The following is a 20,102-nucleotide window of genomic DNA, read 5'->3' as shown; positions in this document are numbered from 1 at the left end:
AAGCTCGTATAAAAATTATGAAACTCGCTTGCGCTCGTTTCATAAATATCCATACTCGCTTCTTAATTACCTTCATTATAGGCTCGTTGCATAATGTACTATTTTCATTTGAATTCTCAGTTTTCCCGGAATTGCTGCATATCAGTCCTACGTGTTTGCCGCCTTTATCCCAAGTATATCATTGGTTTCCTTAATGGTACTAGTTCTCCTGGAAAAGTTAAACAATGTCAATAACAAGTGTTTTGCTGTGCACATGTTTTTGGGTCAAGGACAGGATTGTTGTCACATCGTGGGTAAAATTTTAAGGAACATTGCTTAATATACGAGGCCAAAGCTTTCATGGAGATAAGAATAATTAAAAAAAAATAACTACTAATATAATTAGCTGAGCTTGGAACGACCTTTTATTGTTAGAGGCTTCCCAAAATAAGCATAGGGTGTGGCATGCCTTATCTGTTGGGAGCATGCGCAGTGAGAACAATGCACAAGGAAGACATGGCAGAGTAGTGACTCATGTCTGCTGGAAATCGTGAGACCCCGATACCGGTTGGCCTGCAGATTTACATCTCGACGTATTTAGCAGCGTTGCAGTAACATGAGACGCTAGTCAAGTACCACGCCAAGGAGGCGTGAAGAACTTGTTACATTCTCATACTTCGTTGGTTTCATTAGTGGGAATATCCGTCTTGATTGGAAAGGTGCCTGTAAGGCATAGGAGCAGTTCTGGACGAGATGTCGAAAGTCATATGTCTTTAACCATTTAACCGAAATCTGAAGAATCTAATCAGAATGTCCTTCGCTGTTGCACGAGATGTCCTATACAGAGTGTATGCAAATCGGTGTCAAATATTTTGCAGACCTAATCATAAAACCAAAACATTGAAAAACTTTCATACGAGGGGGATCCAGGAAATAACGACCGTTTTGTTGTAATAATTAAAAAAAAAACTATTTATTTGAAAAAACAAAGTCTGTTACATAACTGAAGCTTCCTTTACTTCTCTACATAATCACCACCTACATTTAAACATTTGTCGCATCTGTTCACTAGCTTTAGAATTCCTGTGTTATACTCCTCTGCCGCCAGTTCATTAAGCCAGGTGTTCACTGTCTTCTTCAACTCTTCATCACTTTCAAAACGATCCCAAAAGACTTGTAGCCATGACTTTTTGTGTTGAGAGTCTGTTTGAATTTTCTCGGTTTCTTGGGTGATGAGGGATGATGCCACTGACGTGATTGGCGCTAGGTCTCTGGGGTGTTGTGAGACACCCAGGTCTCACCACCAGTCACAATTTGATCAAGAAAGGCGTCTCCATCTGTGTGATATCGCATCAAGAATGTCAATGCTGAGGCCATTCTCTGAGTTTTGTGTTGGTCACTCAGTTGCCGTGGAACCCATCGTGCACAGATTTTGTGGTAGCCAAGATGTTGCGACACAATTTCACCAAGCAAAGAACGAGAAATGTCAGGAAAGGCAATATGCAATTCGTCGAGTGATGTGCGCCTGTCTTGCAAGATTCTGTCGTTCACTTCAGTCTTCAGGTCTTCTGTGATGAGTGATGGGCGTCCGGGTCGAGTTTCATCGTGGACATTTGTTCGCCCATTGTTGAACATTTCGCACCATTTTCTCACATTTCTTTCATTCATTACAGTATCACCATACACTTCTTTCAATTGCCGGTAAATTTCTGCAGGTTTCAAATGTCGGGCATTGAAAAATCGAATCACACTCCTCACCTCACAGTCGGCGGGATTATCAATCACGTCGTTCATTTTGAAGTAACACAAAATGCACAATGGCGATTTGTTGCAACCAGTACTCACAACATTATGAGAACACATGTTAAGGAAGCCAGTTGACCTTCAAACAAGGAAGGGGAGTCAGCTGCGTGGTGGGTATGCGCGAACGGTCGTTATTTCCTGGATCCCCCTCGTATAAACATGGCCCTGAACATCAATATTCATTAAGTATGAGGTCTCGCCCACCTCATTGAATATTACACGTCTACTATGAAGTAGCCAATGTGTATTATTACCATTTAATACGATAAAAATTCGTACCGGCACTGGGAATCGAACCCAGGACCTCTGAGCTCTCTGGGTTCGATTCCCGGTGCCGGTACGAATTTTTCTCGTATTAAATGGTAATAATGGCCTTGAAAATGTTTAATTTTCGGAATTAGTAAGGAGTTTTCCTTTGAATCCTGAAGACTTGTCAACTCAAAATTGCTTTCGTGTTGTAACTTTTTTTTAGAACAGGCCATGAGATTTGTTTTCCTTTGTTTAATTGTCTTTTGTTTGCACAATAACAAATATATATTCAGTGAGTCGGTTTCTCAGAAACGAATTGAACCATTTAATGGACGATGTATATCTCTGAACATTTTTCCCCGAATATGGCACCTACGTGATGGCGCTTCAGCTCACTTTTGCCAGAGAGTTCGTCGGCATCTGACTATTCTGAATCGTTGTTTTCCTCAAAGATGGATTGGTCGAGGGGATCCATTGAATGGCCTGCCCGATCGCTACATTAAAAACATTGGATTTTTATCTCTGGGTACATTCGAAATTCATATTTTGCGCAACTCCTGTAGGCCTACCTAATGTTGACGATCTGGGAGATAGTATCCTAAATAGATTTGAACAAATACGAACACTCCAGGCGTTTTCAACAGAATACGCCAGAGTACGGTTGTGCTCTGGCGTGGATTTGATTTCCGCTTGGGTTGATTACTTGGTTGGGTTTTTTCCGAGGTTTTCCCCAACCGTAAGGCGAATGTCAGGTAATCTATGGCGAATCCTCGGCCTCACCTCGGCAAATACCATCTCGATATCACCAATCCCATCGACGCTAAATAATATCGTAGTTGATAAACGTCGTTAAATAACAAGTAAAAAAAATGACCGAGTTGAATTGTTGATATTAACGTCGACATTTTATCTCTCAGTTATGTCCCAAGTAATTTGGCCTGCATGTTTGTAAATCTGAAGATCTCTACTTATCGATTGGTCTGGAGATAAAGTTCACACGAAAAAGAAAATCATGTTTCTGTAATTTCGCTTTTCCGCCGCTTCGCGTCACTTTGAACGTGGTAGCCGCTACCAATATGTTCGCCATACTGGTAGGTGTAATGCACAAGGCCCACTTAATTCTGGGTCACTTTTTATGGATACTTATTAAGAACCGGATTAAGAAACGTAATTGAAAATAATCTTGACAGTGATCGAAGTTGCGCGGCGTTGTGACGAAACTGATTCATTTATTACTGAGGCGGTCATAGTGCCCTGGTACAAACAGCGAAACGAACTTGACCTATCACAGTATAGGGCCATTCTAAACGAGCTTCACAAGAAATTTATTAAATCTAGTTGGAGATATAGTTCCACGCTTTCATGATCTTCACAATAGAATGGGCTAGTGTAGTCGGCACCACGCTCCGACAACCTTTTTTCCTTAAATAACAATTTTTAGAAAATGTAATATTGAAGGTAACGATTAAGAAAAAAATATTTCTTGAAGGAATAGGTAAAAGATCCTAGACTGTGTTGTTGATGTAGGTCTTTAATTCATTTCAGTAAAAGAATCATGCAGATATTTAATTAATTGTATATTTTATTATGTAAATGCTTTACGGTTGTAAAAAATATGCAAATTTGATATTATTTTACAGGCAATTATTAGCAATTTTAATATTCTGAATAGTGTTGTATAAACTTGATAAGGGGTGGTCTTCCACCTTGAGAGTTGGGCGAAGGGCTAACAACCCATCACCGTAAAAAAAACAGCTTGTTTCGAAACCCCAAATTTGGAGGCTGGAGGGAAAAAGATCTTTGGGGAGGCCGAGACATATAAAGGAGGATAATTTTAAAGTGGATTTGAGGCAGGTGGGATATTATGATGGTAGAGATTGGTTTAATCTTGCTCAGGATAGGGACAATGAACCTGCGGGTTCTCTAAAAGCCATAAGAAAAAAATGTATTTCGAAAGTCGCATGAATCATTGTGGTAGTTTTTTTTAATTGTGTTATTTTACGACGCTGTATCAACATCTGAGGTTATTTAGCGTCTGAATGAAATGAAGGTGATAATGCCGGTGAAATGAGTCCAGGGTCCAGCACCGAAAGTTACCCAGCATTTGCTCGTATTGGGTGGAGGGAAAACCCCGGAAAAAACCTCAGCCAGGTAACTTGCCCCGACCGGGATTCGGACCCGGGCCACCTGGTTTCCCGGCCAGACACGCTGACCGTTACTCCACAGGTGTGGACTTGTGGTAGTTGACTAGGGTAATTGTTTCAAACTGTGTATCCGTTTTGTGAGTTTGTGAATTGAGTATGGAGTTGAGTTTTCTGCTGTAATACGTGAAGTATACCGAAGCAAAAGTCATCATCATGTGAAGTGGAAGGGAGTTTCTCCCAATTTAAGAACATTCTTACAGACAATAGACATCAGTTCTCATTACAACATTTGAACGAATATTTAATTGTTCACTGCCATAATGACATTCCTATAGAAACTAGTGTATAATGCTACGCTATGGTCGTGTTAAGGCTGGTTCACAATAAACCGGGAACGAGAACCAGAATGAAAACGAGAAGCAGAGGACGTGAATATGAAAATGAAATGCATATCGATATGCATGTCAATAATGATATGTAAAGTCGATATTACGCATTCTGATATTATTAGTGTATAATGGACTAATGACGTTCTCTCATGAGCACAAGGCAGCCAACATAAGCACAGGTTAACCAACTTCGAAATTTCAACTGAAACATTTCATTAAGTACGGTACTATAAATATGCCCATGCATCTTTATTATCACAACTTATTTTAAGTCTACCATAACGTAAAATAATTAGAGAAGAAACATTTGTAATAGAACAAAAATGAACACAACAGTAGTTATTGAATTGAAGCATGAATATGTAGTGTGTAATACAACCAATACAGTAATAAAATATGATTCACTTACGATCGGTGTTCAAAGATGCAGCTATTGAAAGCCACGTATTCTCCTTCATTTTCTCATCTTTATACGAGGCGCGCCGCTTATCGTAAACGTGAGGATCTTCCTCAAAACTCAATATTAGAATCTCATCAAATAAAACTTGCTCCATGATGCACAGCACAGAACAGAACAAAATAATGCATAGGTTATGTCACGGTCTTCTTGCTACAAAATATATGACGACAAAATAGCTTTTAGATGGCAATAGAATGAATCTAGTGGGCTGTGATCGGAAACGTAAACGCCAAAGTTGAAAGTTGGCCAACTCTCCGTTCCCGATCCTGGGCTCCGGCAAGCTTTTCGTTAATTGTGAATGCTCACATTTAAATGTACACATTTTAACAATTTTACCGTTTTCGTTTTCGTTTTCGTTCCGATTCTCGTTTCCGGTTTATTGTGAACCAGTCTTTAGCCGTTGAGAATTAGAAATTTGTCAGTGGCTTTTTAAATGCCTATTTTAGAATTTTGAATGCCTATTTTATCTGCCTATTTCAACTTTTTTAGTGCCTAAAAATCCGCAGCTTGGTGATGATGATAGTGTTTACGGCATCTTTATTTATTACGCGTTCGACTACGCTACGTCAATGCAGATCTCTCCCGAGATTTTTAATATAATGGCACTTGATTCATCAAAGCGGCTATGTAAACAAGCCTGCTGTTAATATATAGGCTCCAGTGTGTTGAAAGTGCCGCGCGGGGCTAGTGAAAATCCCGTCCGTCACGGTGAAGATTCTCTTTTCCCCGCGGCCATTTCCCCTGCTCTTCATGGCGACTGGGTCCAGCTGTCCACTCTTGTAGACTCCATCGAATGACAGGAAGATGAAACTAGAGAATGCTTTCCACTTCGAAGTTGGTTGCACAGAAACAAAAGAAAGACGAAAACTGATGGTGGAGGAGGGAAGAGAGATGGAAGTAACTCACCTATGTGTCGGCGGTGACTACTGGGGGTAACCTGCTTTTCCCGTGTTCCCCTCCTCTCTTTCGGTGCAGCAGATTGTATATAAAAGGGCGTGCCAACTTGATAGCCGATTCAGTCTTTCACGAACTACCAAAGTGAAAACCTCGGCTTTCAAGTTGCTGTAGCAGCTTTTACCTCCACGACCGGTAAGAAAAAAAAATCCTTCTTTTTAAATGATTAACTGATCAAGTGATATTTTCTTACTCCAGCGTTTGAATCTCCGGACGTCTTCAGTGCAAGAGTGGACTTAGTGAATTCTGTGATACATTGTTGTGACGGCGGTCATACACGAGTGGGAATATCGATTGTTTCTTGTTTCTTGAGTTGTGGTACGTTACAAGAAATCGTTTTTTGTTCGTCTTGTAAAAAGTTAAAAGAGACGAAAATTTTCCTCGAGAGTTTGTGGGCGAGAGTGTGTTGTTCTGAAATGAAGACAGAATTTTCAGAAGTAGACTTTGGATATTTCATCGTGCCCTAGAACTTACTTCCAACGTTCCAGAAATGCATACAGGTTCCAACATCAGGACTAAATAGGTACGACTTGAAAAGTCTTTCTCTGAGCTCTGTTGTTTGGAGTCCAACAGACTAGGCGACTCTTCAGGTCATATCTAATAATTTGTCCCGATGATAGGACCTGTATGCAGTTTCTAAACGTTAGAAATGTTAAGTTGTAGATCACAGTGGAATACCATAAAGTTTACTTTGGACAGATTCACCGCGGAAGCCTAAAAACTCTTATGATAGTTTTATTTTTTCTATTTAATGACATACAGAAATTGGCTAAGGTCCAGTTTCTACTGTCTAACGTCGTCAAACATTCTAATAAAATTATTCGGCTTTAAAATATAAATAAATTGTTAGTACTTTAATATTTCTTGCAGTCCTTAATTTTAATATCAACACAAACTTATATTCGTATTAACATTGTGTAGTACTTTGAATATCGTAGAATATTTTGAGGTAACGGTAAGATAAAATTGTAGCTATACAACATTTTATGGGAATGTTTGATACCATGAGTAAAATATATCCCTATTTATTGAAACAAAAAAAAAAATGGTTCTAAATTCTTCCGATGGTTTCATTGTAGATTAGTGAAATTGGTTACCGTTTCATTTGTATGAAAACTGGAGAGACTGGTATTTATGGACTATATTTAATTTGAAAGGATGTAGAAGGTCTAAACTACCACAATTCTATTGATATTCATAGTTTTAAAAGTAAGTGTACATTTCTGTAGTGCTCGGAAAAAGTGACCAAGTCAGTTTCCACAAACCTTTTTTGATAATTTATTGACAACTTACGGAACATTTGTTCGCTTGGAACAAAATACATAAGTATTCCTCTCATTACAATAATTCATACAGAAAAAAATAAAATCGACATAGACCAGTGTAAGTTGTCAATAAATTATCAAAAAAGGTTTGTGGAAACTGACTTATGTCACTTTTCCGAAGCACTGCAGATTTTGGATTGACGATTATATGTTAATTTTAGAAGTACGATTTCCTAAATTATTACAACACAAAATGGTACTGCTCGAAGAGAACTAAAATTGCTTTTATGTAATGTAGACCCACCACCTGTGGTGCACTCTGCATAGTCTCTGCCGAACTAAGTGATAGACGCTTCTCAGCACTAGCGACATCTATGAGCCACGTTTGTACAGTCGGGACGAATAATGACAAGTTAAGGACCCTGCCATTGGGGGGAAAAATGAATTAGAAAACTTGTACGGAATCTAAATTGCCGTGATTTCATTACCTTCATAATTTTGACAGCAGACGCGCATTTTGGATTATCTGTTGAGTTTAATAGGGCGCTTTCTAAGAATTATAGTGACACAAGATATAATACAGAAATTATATTTTGAAACTCTGAATATTTTTCATTACTGACAAATTTTTGGCAAACATTTAATGAAACTATACTTCATGGAACTAGGTTCACTTTAATTTTAAGTTATCTCCTTTCTTGTGTTTATTTATTATTGTTTTCTCTGTCTTCTTTTTCATTATTATTTTAAGTAAAGTCGTTGTTTGAATGCATGAAATGTTTCACCAGTCTCTAACAAATTATAGTGTTGTGTGTTTTGCACGTAGCCAACAGCGACGCCTGTCTTGTTTCACTTCTCTCGTAATTCTTTTGTGAGCAGTCCTTTCGCTTGCTTACGTGCAAGTGTCAATGTTCTGTTTTCTCCCAGTTACTCTTTTCACTGTCCTTAATATTTATTAGCTTCCGCCAGTTACAAAATTCAGTTACGGCTCTTTCAGAAAAGCTTAATCTTGCCAGAAAGAAGTGGAGGTTCAATTTCCAACATTTTATATCAATATCTATATAGTTGCGACTCTGTTGATAAATTTGTGTACTCTACACAACTGGCTTCATATGGGTGAATGACGAAAAGTCAAGTACCCGCCATTAGTAGAAAGAAAAAAGAAACTATCTGCTAAATTTTTACATAACATCATCCGGCCAATGAATTATTGATCTTGAATAATTTGTACGTATAACCGCATAGTCCACACCTGTGGAGTAACGGTTAGCGCGTCTAGCCGCGAAACCAGCTGGCCCGGGTTCGATTATCGGTCGGGCCAAGTTACCTGGTTGAGGTTTTTTCCGGGGTTTTCCCTCAACCCAATATGAGCAAATGCTGGGTAACTTTCATCAAAGCGGCTATGTGAACAAGCCTGCTGTTAATATATAGGCTTGGTATTACATAAATCTACATATTTAGGGGTTTTATTCATTTTTACTTCATTAAAAGGAAAAAGAAAACTTCTGCTGGGGAAGTTTACAATTTGAAATACACAGCTTTAAAAAGCCTTTTTACCTTCCCGAGAAAGAATATATTTCGGGACGAAACATAACATCTTAGTTCCAGGAAGTAAAAGAGGCACTCAGCCCTTACCGCCCACTGTAAATATGAGTGAACAAAGGCAACCTTTCTCATACAACTACTTTGTATTGTAAAAATCAAGAAGGGAATAATCTCATACGCATAAGCGGACGACATAGTAGTAGGGTCTAAAGACCGTACAAAGTTACAAGAAACAGTAAACATCATGATAAAATGGTGCAATAGAAACAAATTTGATATAAATATGGACAAGACAGAAATGGTGTTACTCAGAAACGGCGGAAGAGCACCAGAAACAGTAAAAATCGTCATGAAGAACAGAAAATTAAAAATTGTACCTGACTACAAATATCTGGGCTTAACAATACAAACCAGCGCAGATATTGATATTAAATATTTTCATGATTTTACATATTTTGGTACATATTCAGCTTATTTTCCTTACATAAATATGTATATATTTCACACGTTGATATTACATAAAAATCCGGTTCATGATGATGATGATGATGATGATGATGATGATGGTGATTTGTTAAGATATCACAGGTATACCGGAGTACTCGGGGAAATCCCCTCTGTTGCCTGAAGCACTGGATTGCCCAAAACAAGTACAGTAATAAATTCAAGGTAGAGCAGGATTTGAACCTGGCCCCCTGGCTTAGAAACACAACACTCTTTCACTGACGTGTTAATTAACTTTGATGTTACGTAATGCACTACATTGTTTAATAAAAGTGTTGGTTCTGCTGATGACTTATTAGAGATTCCTAAGATTGAACCAATATCGTACAGGTTTTCACTTTCGAAGAACAGTGAATCACCACCCATTGTTCAGAACGAGTTTCGCAGCGCGCTGGTTTCAGATCCAGTCTTGCTAGTCTTATGAAAGTTGTCCGCGTTCGTATCTAGAACGCTGTCAGTACACACCTGGCATGATTAATTGAATGAGTAGGTAAGGCCGTCAGAGAAAATGAGATCTGTTGAGAAGTAACAGAACATAGAAAGGATAATCAGATGATCGGATAAAGATGCACAGATAATTTGGAAATCATACTTTCTCAGCCGCAAGGTACGCTGTGCGTGACCGATTATTAAAATGTCGATAAATACGAAGATTACTGTGTAGAATATATTCAGATTACACGAATCCTGATCGTAAATAATTGCTTATTTCTTATAACTCTGAATTTAGATGATTTACGAGAGTGTAGAAAAATATAGAGGCGTTAAAAACGAGAAATAAACTGCCTTTGTTCCAAGAAATTGCTTGTAATTATTTTCCACAGCAACTTCAGAAGTTTTCTTTTTAAGTTTTGGCCAAGGGAGGCATGAGAGACAGATTTTACTGTAATAGCGCTATATATTGTATAGACTATTACATTTTTACTACGTCATACTACTTTTGACCAATAAAACGGTACGAAAGAACGTCTTTCAACCAATCATGGATGTTTATCGCACAATTTTATCGCGTCCCTAGCATTTGTTTCTTTGTTTGCCAACATTTCAAACTGCACTGGTCTGGACGTCAAAACCACAGAAAATTACAAACCACTCCAGTCGATGCACTGCAGTTTCAAATATGACTCGCATTGGCATTCAAGAACAAGAATTTAATAAAGATCACTGGTTCATAGCTATGCATCTTCCCTGAAATCCTATTTACAAATAAATGAAGAGCACCATTCGGAAATCCTGAATAAGTTGAGGAATACACCATGTACATCAACGAGTTCCACTTCTTTTACGTACACGTCTAATATAACATCAACTGAACCACCAACCACTAAAACATTAAAATTTGAAAATTGTACTTTCAGTAATTGTTCCTTTTAAAATTATTAATTAATGTTTATTTTTTATTTCATGATCGTTAATTAAAACTTTTCTTGTTTATTTCATCATCCCTAATTAAAACTTTTCTAACACTTGTTTATATTAGTTAGGTTATGTTATAGCTTCTGCTATATGATAATATGAATAGTCACGTATCAGAGATTGTTTAATACTAAGATTTATTGAAAATCATCTATCAAGTGACGTTGATTATTGTAATTCGGATAATTGAAGTGGAATGCAACTGTTTTAATAAAAATGAAACTGAATCAATAAAGCCTTCTTGACTAGTACCTGTCCACAGAGTTCAATGAAGATTCCATAGTAGGCACAACTGATAACAAAAAAACAGCTAAACATAACACACTATTGCCATCTAGCGTAATATTTGTAATGTAGAGATGGTACAATCATACATTTGAAGACAGTTGTATTTTCGTAAGTCAATTAATATTTTATTGTATTGGAGTACTTCGTTACTTCTAATCTTTATATACTTTCTTCTAATCGTGTAATAGTCAATTAAATCCCACTAGAGTTTTGATTTTCTCTAGATAAATCAAAACCTCTAGTGAGATTACTGTTGATAACACGTGATTACAAAATTACCCTTTTGCTGTTTGTGAAACCTTCGTCTTTAACAAAATATCTAATATGCAATGCACTTAAAGTAGTTTTTTTCTGTAATATTGGTTACTTGATAACGCTGATGCAACTGTCAGATTATTATAGAATTATAAGATATAATTTTATTTTGGATTCGCTGTAGGTATTATGATCTGCAAGGTAAATATCAGGTAATACAACTGTGTAATTACCTCAAGTCGGATTCGAACCGACGTCAGAGCACAGTCTTGAATCACGAGTCCAGTTAGTTACCTCTGAGCAAGATTTGTGGTGGTTGTCAATCAGTTAACTTCGTTTTTCTCACGTTTTGTACTATGAGCAAATAGGAACTCAGTTGCTTTGGGTTAACCTCGATCTTTTCTACATACATCCCTAATGTTTCCATTTTACTTGTAGGGTATTTGCTTTTTGTTTTATGAAAATTAATCTCCTTATCATACAAAACTTGTAAATGTCTCTTATCTTAGCATTTTTTCAAGTTCAGTAGCTTGTCACATAAAATTATTCCTATATGATAAAAGACAAACCTACATTCCGCTAGGCATTACGTCCGTCACTGAAAACCCAGAATTCTCCAATCTTCCATTGGTCCAGTCAATTCCTTTTTCTCTTCCTGATCAGTTTCAGCATTATTCTTTCTTCATTCACTCTTTCTTATACTGTCTATCCATTCCACATGCTCCATTCTTCTCCACATCTACGTTTCAAATGCTTCCAGTCGTTTCTCTTCACTTCGTCGTAATGTACATGTTTCTGCTCCATACAACGGCAGTTCCACACAAAGCATTTCACTAGTCTCTTCCTTAGTTCTTTTTCTTGAGCCCACACAAGATGCTCCTTTTTCTATTGGAAGGTTCCTTGCTATCCTCCCTTTGACTTTCTGACAGCAGCTTATGTTATTGCTTATAGTACACCCCAAGTATTTGATTAGACGTTCTTAAATTAGACGACGGCGTTTTCAATAGAAGTTGATGAGAAGTTTTATAAGAATTACATTGTCAGAAAAAATGATGTAATAAATTATAATAATAAAAAATACACTTATAAAGTATGTTGGACGTCCGAATTTTATTTTCAACAAAACTATTGAAGTATTAACCTTCAAAACTCCGATACCATGGAAAGCTTCGTATTCTAGAAAGCTGTATGACAGAGAAGCAGCTTACACTTTATTTTTTCCATTGCTAAAGAATAACAGAAACACAAGTTTCAAAGGTTTGATTTACTCTTGTCTTAAAGTGAAAAGAGAAGAAGAAAATGGAAACCTATTCATTGGGACCATTACGAGTGTTACACTCACTTGACTTTCTTCCTTTTAATAGCGAAATTAATTACACCATTTGTGAAATTTCCCACTTGAATATTTTTATACTTTTATCGCGAAGCAATGTCCGTAATTCCGTGTGCAAACACGCGATATCAGATCCTTATATAATTCTTCTCCGGAATCTGATCTCCGTATTTTCGTGGCACGAGCTGTTGCTGGTTTTTTTCAATCAGATCGCGTGCACTGTTTTCTTGCCAAAACCCCTTCACAAACTGGTGAGATCTCGTCCTGCAGAGAAAGCTGCTTTACATGCCCTTACTCAACATGAAAGGCGTTGCATCCCTCACTGCAGCAAGTCAGCCTGTTTTTTGATTCACTAGACACTAGACGAGAAGATTCTACTTTCAAACGGCATCCAGCTTTCAGGACAAGTTGATTACAACTCTTCCACCAGAATACTTGTTTTAAAACACCTCTGCTTACGGAGAAATCTAAATAAAATATTACGCCTCCTTCAATGTGTGTACATACATACATACATACATACATACATACATACATACATACATACATGGTCTATACCTGTGGAGTAACGGTCAGCCCGTCTGGCCGCGAAACCAAGTGGCCCGGGTTCGAATCCCGCTCGGGGCAAGTTACTTGGTTGAGGTTTTTCCGGGGTTTTCCCTCAGCCCAATACGACCTCAACCCAATACGAGCAAATGCTGGGTAACTTTCGGTGCTGGACCCCGGATTCATTTCACCGGCATTATCACCTTCATTTCATTCAGACGCTAAATAACCTGAGATGTTGATACAGCGTCGTAAAATAACCCAATAAAATAAATACATACATACATTTATTACATAGTCATTAACTTAATTAAATTATGGTTTATTTAACGACGCTCGAAACTGCCGAGGTTATATCAGCGTCGCCGGTGTGCCGAAATTTTGTACCGGAGGAGTTCTTTTACATGTCGGTAAATCTACTGACATGAGCCTGTAACATTTAAGGACACTTAAGTGTTATCGACGTGGGCCTGGATCGAACCCGCAACCTCGGGCACAGAAGGACAGCACTGTACTGACTGCGCCACCAAGGCACACTTGCATACATACATACATGCGCCTACATACATACATACATACATACATACATACATACATACGTACATACATACATACATACATACATACATACATACATACATACATAGACGTTTACGTTGCTGTAATGGTTAATAGGCTTGAAATTGACCGATGGATTTTTTGTGGACAATATAAATCCGTAACATAACATAATGATGGTAATAATAATAATAATAATAATAATAATAATAATAATAATAATAATAATAATATAATAATGATAACGATAATAATAATAATAATAATAATAATAATAATTATTATTATTATTATTATTATTATTATTATTCATTTTCAGGATAAAGGGAGTTTCCAGTACGGAAATGTGGTATTTTGAATATATTTTCTTCGAATTCTTCTCAAAAGAATCTGATTTAAAAACCTAGGGTAGTCTGTACTGCATGAAATAAAACCTCAAACTTCACTATTATGAAGCCATAAGACTATCACATTATCATCAGTATTGTCGATAAAATCATGAGATATAAAAATACTGGCCTATTGATTACCTGTTAGTCTCCTTGATGCAAGGAGCACGGACTGGACTGGAGACTGCTCTCACACGTAGGCCGCTTGAGTGGACCCATTGTGCTACCCGGAATGGAGTGGTGTACATGCCCTGCTACAGATTCACCTGCGGCCCTACAGCCTACAGAATTCCTTTACATTTTCGCTGTCCCTCAACTTAAGTCCCACAAGCTGCCATGAGCTCAGGGGAGAGTCCATGGTACATAACACTACCACCAGCAACCAATGACCACATACAACTGGTCCAAGTTCGGTGGCTTTTAAGGGCCCGCACCGACCAACCGGCTGCTGATCTCACGTTCACATGCAGAAGCAGAGGTGGACGATCATCCAACAAGAATGGAGGTATCGTGTGGTTAGTACTATGATCCTCTCAGCCGTTATAGCTGGCTTTCGTAACCGAATTTCGCTACCTATCGTAGCTTTCCAAGTGCATCACGATGGTAGATGGGCACCGCTCCAAAACACTGGCCGAAATTTCATGAGAAAATTTCTTCCCCAAGAGGACTCGAACCAGCGCGCTTTCCGTAACGCGAGTCATGGGAGGGATGCCTTAGACCACGACGCCACGGCGCGGGACCTCTAGATCGGAGCAAGCCTGCAATAAGGGAAAGAAACTTAGATGATGATGATGGTGATGATGATAATGAAAGAGGGGAATTGTAATTATTATGGCGAAATGAGTCCGAGGTCCAAAACTCTAAAATTCTGCTTCATTTGGTTGAGGGAAAACCTCGAAAAAAATCTTCACTAGGTAACTTGTCCCAATCAGGATTTGAACCCTGGCCTCTCATTTCACGGTCATATATCCTAACCGTTACACCACAGCGGTGAGCCAAAACATTGGACTGCATTAACGAAACGAACTCTCCCATTCGTGTTATCAAAATGTTGCAAGCATTTGTATGCTTGTGTTTGGCAACACGAGAGAAAGTGCAGAAGAACTCTATGATATCGCTAAGAAAGGAGAAAGCAATATTAAACGGCGAGGCTAATTAAAGATAAATTGTTGAAGTGGGGAAATCCTCTCTGCCTGCTGTTAGGAAGGTACGCAAATAGATCAGCTGGAAACGCTACTCTGTGCTGGGACTTCACAGGATCCCTGCACACTGCAATGTAGGTCGAAGCATCATGACGTCTTTTCGTCGGGCGTCATTCATAACATTTCCTACTCAACAGTGTGTGGTTAAATAACAATGCAGGATGCTGTAGTAAACAGACGTAATTCCAGACACGCTCTCCGGGAGAGTTTTCATTTCTAGCTCTTGTTTACGATTGAAAAGTCGGATATCCTGGCTGAAGATCATTGTGGTTTCCCGCTGTTATTTCTAATGGGTACGAGGATCTGTAACTGAATTAGCCACTACAGTAGCCGTCCACATCCTTAGTAAAGGGGCATTTCGTGTAAACTTTGACATAAGCATTAAATAATGTTAAGGTTATTTTTTGTTGATTTTGACAAATAATGATTAATTTTATGGTTATTGGCATACAACAACCAAATACAGATTCTGTTTTTCTGCAATATTCCAAATTTTTATAATTTAAAATCGCCCATCTTATTTATTTATTTTTTATTTATTTAAATTCAAACATACAGAATAAAGAAATATAATTACAAAACAAACAACGAGAAATACAAATAAAATAATACAAGCAATATAAAAAGAAGATACAGTAGTATTAACAAAATTTGAGACCGAATGAGCAGCGCTCGTGCTCGGTCGCAGTTCAGATATAATATTAAAATAAAAAATAATAATAATAATATAAATAAATAAGTAAAATAAAATAGGAACTAAAATATAATTACAGCGGCAATGGAATTATATAATATAATATTAACACTAGAGAAGAATAATATCGCACGTGAAAAGTAGGACTAATATATATTTCAAAATTATAGAATACAAATATAATATAGGTTGATTAATTCATACACATAGGCTATAAATTTATTTAATCAAATTGAAGATATTAACACGTTTCTAATTTTCTCGTTATATGTTAGTGGGTTACATGTTAGAAGTTCTGGGTGTAATTTAGTTAAAGCATTGTACAACCGAGGGCCAAAATTTATGCTATGCTTTAGACCAGCAGATGTGAGACATTTAGGTTCTACTAATGTTGAATTAATATTTCGTCTTGTGTCATAATTGTGTGTCTGTAATACAAACTTATTACGATTTTTATGATAAAATTTTAACAGCGTATACTTATAAATTTGTTCAATATGAAATACATTAAATTCAGAATAAATTAATTTAGTTGGATAATCGAAACGTTTCTTCAAACAAATTTTAATTAGGATTCGTTTTTGTAGTAAATTTAACGGACTAAGATTAATTTTTGTACTTCCACCCCAAACAATTATACCATATTGAATGCTAGACTGAATAATGGCCAAATAAACATTTCGTAGAACTCTAATAGGTAAGTAGCATCGAAGATTAACGAATTTATAAATTGTTTTACGAAGCCTCTTACAAAGATAAGTAATGTGATGAGGCCATTTTAAATTCTGATCAAAAACGATACCCAGGTATTTGACATATTATTATTATTATTATTATTATTATTATTATTATTATTATTATTATTATTATTATTATTAATCATAGTTTTCTACCTAAGAGCAGGTCTTTCACTGCATATCAAGCATTCTTCAATCTTCCCTCTTTCCGCCTTCCTCTTTGACTCCACATACATGTATATATCATAGTAATGTTACCTATCATATATATTCTTCTGTCCCGAAATTTTCTCCCGTTCACCATTCCTTCCAGAGCTTCCTTCAGTAGGTTGTTTCTTCTCAGCCAGTGGTCCAGCCAATTTCGTTTCCTCTTCCTGATCATTTTCAGCATTATTCATCCTTCACCCACTCTCTCTAGCAGATATTTTATTAACTGTTTTTGATATTTAAGAAGTAATCTAATCGAAGACAATATAATTTAGCCGAATTACTAAATTTTGATAAAATGGTCGCTAATCTGTATTTGAGGAGCTGAGTGCAGTAAGAGCGTTAGTCTGTCAACGCTGTTATTGCATAGATAGCTATTCTTAAATACCTGGTGTTTCAAAATGAATATAGGGGTTTTAAGGCTTTGTAGTATTTATTACATTTAACATACAGTTATAAATAATACACCAAATTAAAGAACAACTCAAACAGTTTGCTATAAATGCTCAATGTGAGCATCATTCGTTACACGGCATACATCGAGTCGATAAGCGAGTTCTTCCCAAATCTTGATCAGTGTCTCTGGAGTAATTGTTGCAACAACTGCTTCAATCCTCTGTCTTAAGTCTGGTAGGTCAGCTGGTAGCTGAGGTACATACACACGATCCTTTATGAATCCCCAAAGGTAAAAATCGCATGGCGTAAGGTCTGGTGAACGTGGAGGCCATGCGAAAAAACTCTGTAATTCAATTTAGGGGAGTGTTCACACAGCCATTTAGGTGAAATGTCGATTCATACTGAAGACGACAAGATCCAGAAAATCTTCATCGTCATGCTGCAACATTGCAGTTGCAAAGTTGGCATGTAAGCCGTAGTCTGTAGGCTGTAGAACTTGTAGCAACTGCAAACGATAGGGACGTAGTTGTAAGCGTCTCCTTAAAATTCTCCACACAGACGTCGCTGGAATTGCTAATTCACGACTAGCCTTTCAAACAGATTTCTTGGGGCTACGCGTGAAAGACTCTCACTCGTTCAACTCGCTAACGGCAGGCAGAGGAGACAGTGCGTACAAAACTGTTTGAGCTGCTTTTTCATTTCATGTATTATTTATAATTGTACATTAAATGTAATAAATACTACAAAGCCTTAAAACCCCGATATTCATTTTGAAACACCCGGTATTATACATTATAAAATCTCTATTTTTATTTATATATAACCCCTTAAAATGAGATCATGTGTTACCGAATGTAAAGATTTTGTTCCTAAAAATTAAAAAATTTCCATCTAATTTTTCTCAAGAGCGATATTTTTTTATTGACGCTGTTATTGCACCAGCTCTTTCAGTTGCATTATCTATGCGGTATTTTTTTAAACGTGACTTGTGGCTACATTCTTATGATTCGATTGCAAAATCCTTGCTTGTGGCGGAGGATGGAAAGCGATACGTAGAGTGTATACGAGAGTTAAAATAGAAGATAAGACATATTAAAACTGTAACATTAAGTCATATTTTTAGAAAATACTTATTTCCAGTTCATTTTCAGGAAGAAACCTATTTGTACAGTACTACAGGGAATTCCTTGGCATAGGAAATTGAGTAACTTTTTTTTTCTCAGTGTAAGTTTCTTCTTCCTTCTGGCAAGAGGAAGCATTATACTTTCGGATAGTCGTCCTTCAGGCTCCCGAAAACAATAACATCCTACCGAAATCACTTTCACTAAGCGACTCGTTAGTATTGGAATCAGGTGGATTTTCTCGGTCAAGGAATTCCCCGTACAAACTTGTCTCCTCTGTTTGCACACACTGACATCGCATTGCTTGTTTGCAGACCATGAAGTTCTTCCTGTGTTTGTCTGTGGCTGTCTTGGCCGTGGCGCTGTCCGCAGCAGAAGACAAGAAGGATGCTGCCGCCACTGAAAGGCCCAAGACCTTCCGGCGCCTCATCCCCGCCGATGTCCTTAGGGGTGCGTATCGAAGAATGAAACCACTGCACTTAATTTTCTTAAGTTTGAGTAATTCATTTTATTACACATAACATTCAATAGGTCGTAATCGGCCCAGAACTAAGCTATGGTGCGCGGGTTCAAATCCCGTAGATCCATTCTAAAATTATAACTTTTGTCCATCAAGCCCATTGTCCAAACAACACAGGTGATTTTTTCGGGTGCTCCGTTTCCTTTTGAAAGCTAAACAATTCTCCATCATTACTAATGTTCATTACGAGTTTAATGTAGACCCACCGCTTGTGATGCACTCTGGATAGTCTCTGACGAATTAAGAGGTCTATGCTTCTAGCACTAGTGACATCTATGAGCCATGCTCGTGTGGAATAATGAAGGAGAATAAGAGAATTCCGAGAAAAACCTTCTAGAATCTTGGCTTTTTTTCCATAACAAATACGCCATCACCGGAATTCGAACTTGGGTTAGCGCTCGTCATGAATTATGAAGGCTGTTACAAAATCAGTCCACACTTGTGTATTAAAATAATATATTCGGGGCTGTCCATTTGGAGAGATCCGCTGGCACACTTTTTGATCTTGATCTGGTGACCGTTATGAAGCTGCCCGAGACTATCTCTTTGATATTTTCGGACAGTAAATTCACTCGTAGAGATATTTGTTCTATTCACGCTCTTCCTTCCAGTACGTGTAATAGATCGAATTTCGTCCGTTTAGAAACACATTTTTCTTTTTTGTATTGTAAGGTGTTTTTGTATTGTAAGGGTGTTTGAGAATAAGGTTCTTAGGAAAATATTTGGGGCTAAGAGGGATGAGCTGCACGCATTGTATTCTTCACCTGACATAATTAGGAGCATTAAATCCAGACGTTTGAGATGGGCAGGGCATGTAGCACGTATGGGGGAATCCAGAAATGCATATAGAGTGTTAGTTGGGAGGCCGGAGGGTAAAAGACCTTTGGGGAGGCCGAGACGTAGATGGGAAGATAATATTAAAATGGATTTGAGGGAGGTGGGATATGATGGTAGAGACTGGATTAATCTTGCTCAGGCGGGCTTATGTGAGGGCGGCAATGAACCTCCGGGTTCCTTAAAAGCCAGTAAGTAAGTAAGTATTGGACTCGTTGCTTTCTAATTTCAGGATCTTAGTAAAAAAAACTGCTGTTGTTATGTTTCCCTTTAGTACGATGTAGAATACAATTATGTTGTATTGACCACATGTT

At 37.5% G+C, this 20,102-nt stretch overlaps 1 protein-coding gene across 1 annotated transcript in view; it reads left to right on the top strand.

The window, feature by feature from the left end:
• Positions 1-5,956: 5,956 nt before the first annotated feature.
• The window catches only part of LOC138702011 (uncharacterized), a 51,765-nt gene continuing 37,619 nt past the window's right edge, over positions 5,957-20,102 (top strand). The window contains exons 1-2 of the mRNA XM_069829486.1: positions 5,957-6,113; positions 18,749-18,884. Of these exons, the coding sequence (XP_069685587.1) occupies positions 18,752-18,884 (133 nt within the window). The 5' untranslated portion in view covers positions 5,957-6,113; positions 18,749-18,751. The remainder of the gene's footprint in view (positions 6,114-18,748; positions 18,885-20,102) is intronic.

This window comes from Periplaneta americana, chromosome 6, assembly GCF_040183065.1.
Source record: "Periplaneta americana isolate PAMFEO1 chromosome 6, P.americana_PAMFEO1_priV1, whole genome shotgun sequence".
NCBI classification, from domain to species: Eukaryota; Metazoa; Arthropoda; class Insecta; order Blattodea; family Blattidae; genus Periplaneta; species Periplaneta americana.
The sequence above is the reverse complement of the archived record's forward strand: the minus strand, read 5'-3'. Positions and strand labels throughout refer to the sequence as shown.